At 43.6% G+C, this 1529-nt stretch overlaps 1 protein-coding gene across 1 annotated transcript; it reads left to right on the top strand.

Annotated features, from left to right (window-relative positions):
* Window positions 1-535: 535 nt before the first annotated feature.
* On the top strand, window positions 536-1316 carry LOC18441689 (peptidyl-prolyl cis-trans isomerase). Its single transcript, XM_006851915.4, has one exon. It carries the CDS (start codon window positions 584-586, stop codon window positions 1022-1024), a length of 441 nt encoding a protein of 146 aa, XP_006851977.2. The 5' UTR covers window positions 536-583; the 3' UTR covers window positions 1025-1316.
* The last annotated feature ends 213 nt before the right edge of the window (window positions 1317-1529 follow it).

The following is a 1529-nucleotide window of genomic DNA, read 5'->3' as shown; positions in this document are numbered from 1 at the left end:
CTACAATATTTTGATTAGGTGGTATTTGCTAGAAAGAGTTCTATTGGGTAAATGTTACGACAAAAAGTTTAGTTGGGGGCCGGTTGTAAATTTGTCTCCACGGGTTTGTGTTTGTCATTTTCGAACTTTTTTTTCGTTCAGGGAGCCGTGTATTCTCTTCTGCATTTGTTTGCTGCTCTTCTCTTTTATTTATTTTTTTGGAATAGTAATGGCTTCCACAGTACGTAGGGTTTCCTTCAATCTCAGGGTTGGTGACGGTAAGCGATGCCGCATTCGAGTCGAAGAGGAGGAAATTCATCAGACAAAAACTTCTTCAGAGGAGGAACCAACACCTGCCGTTATTAGGAATCTATTTGAACTCAGCATTGACAGTGGTGGTCATATCGCCATTGAAGTTGCAGACAGAGATAGCCATCCAACAAAACCGAAAAAGCAAGACCAAAATCAAGAAGCAAGGGCTCCAATCCACCAAGAAAAACCAGAGTATGCCATTGTTAACAGCGCAGACTTGCCTTTTGCTTCTAGGGGCCCTAGGGTTTTCTTTGACATCACGATCAGTGGGTTCAAAGCAGGCCGGATCGTAATGGAGCTCTTCTCCGACGTGGTTCCAATTACTGCAGAGAACTTCAGGGCCTTGTGCACCGGAGAAAAGGGTAAAGCCCCTAACGGGATGCCCCTCCATTACAAGGGTTCGTCATTCCATAGAGTTTTTCCAGGTGTGTGCTGTGCAGGGGGCGATTGCAGTGGTGGAGAATCAATCTATGGTGGAAAGTTTAAGGACGAAAATTTCAAGGAGAATCACAAAGGCTTTGGGGTCCTATTCATGGCTAACGGAAGGATGCCTGATAACAATTGCTCCAAGTTCGGTATAGGCCTGAACAAGAACACTGACTTAGATGGACGGTATGTTGTGTTTGGTGGGGTGGTGGAGGGGCTGGATGTGGTCCGGGCAATCGAGAATGTCGGCTTGCCTTCCGGCGAGATCCTCAAGCCCGTGCTCATCGCAGACTGCGGCGAGGTTTGAAGACATAACAACGAAGCCACAGAGCTCCTTCCTCTGCAGTTAGGATTTGTGGCTTCTTTCCTCTCCTAGCTTTATTGATAAACGCCTTAGAACTGCTACGGTTGCTTGGATTTTCTTTCTTCCTTGATACAGATTATGAATTGTTGTCTTGGTGTTGATTATGAACAATTATTGTGTTTTAGTGTAAATTTGAAAATACTGCACGTTTTTTACTTTTGGGAGGGTTATGGATTCCAGGTTTTCGTTGTTATGGCCTCTGTTTTCTATTGAAGAGATGTGTGCATTTGAGTTTTATGCGTGCATTTGTCCATGCATACAATCTTATCTGTGATCAAGATGTGTTTATTTGTATATGCATGAATCATCAATAAGTTTCAGTCTTTTGCATCAGTGGTTGAAAAATAGTATCCGAATCATTGGTAAAACAAAGAAAGTATCTGAGTCGGCCGCAGGAAATAGGGAATCCTCCATGTTGTCCAAAACAAAGAAATAGCCGGAGTTCGGT

This window comes from Amborella trichopoda, chromosome 9 (genome assembly GCF_054954075.1).
Source record: "Amborella trichopoda isolate Santa Cruz 75 chromosome 9, AtrichopodaSantaCruz75HAP2 v2.0, whole genome shotgun sequence".
NCBI classification, from domain to species: Eukaryota; Viridiplantae; Streptophyta; class Magnoliopsida; order Amborellales; family Amborellaceae; genus Amborella; species Amborella trichopoda.
This window is presented reverse-complemented; position numbering and strand designations above follow the sequence as displayed.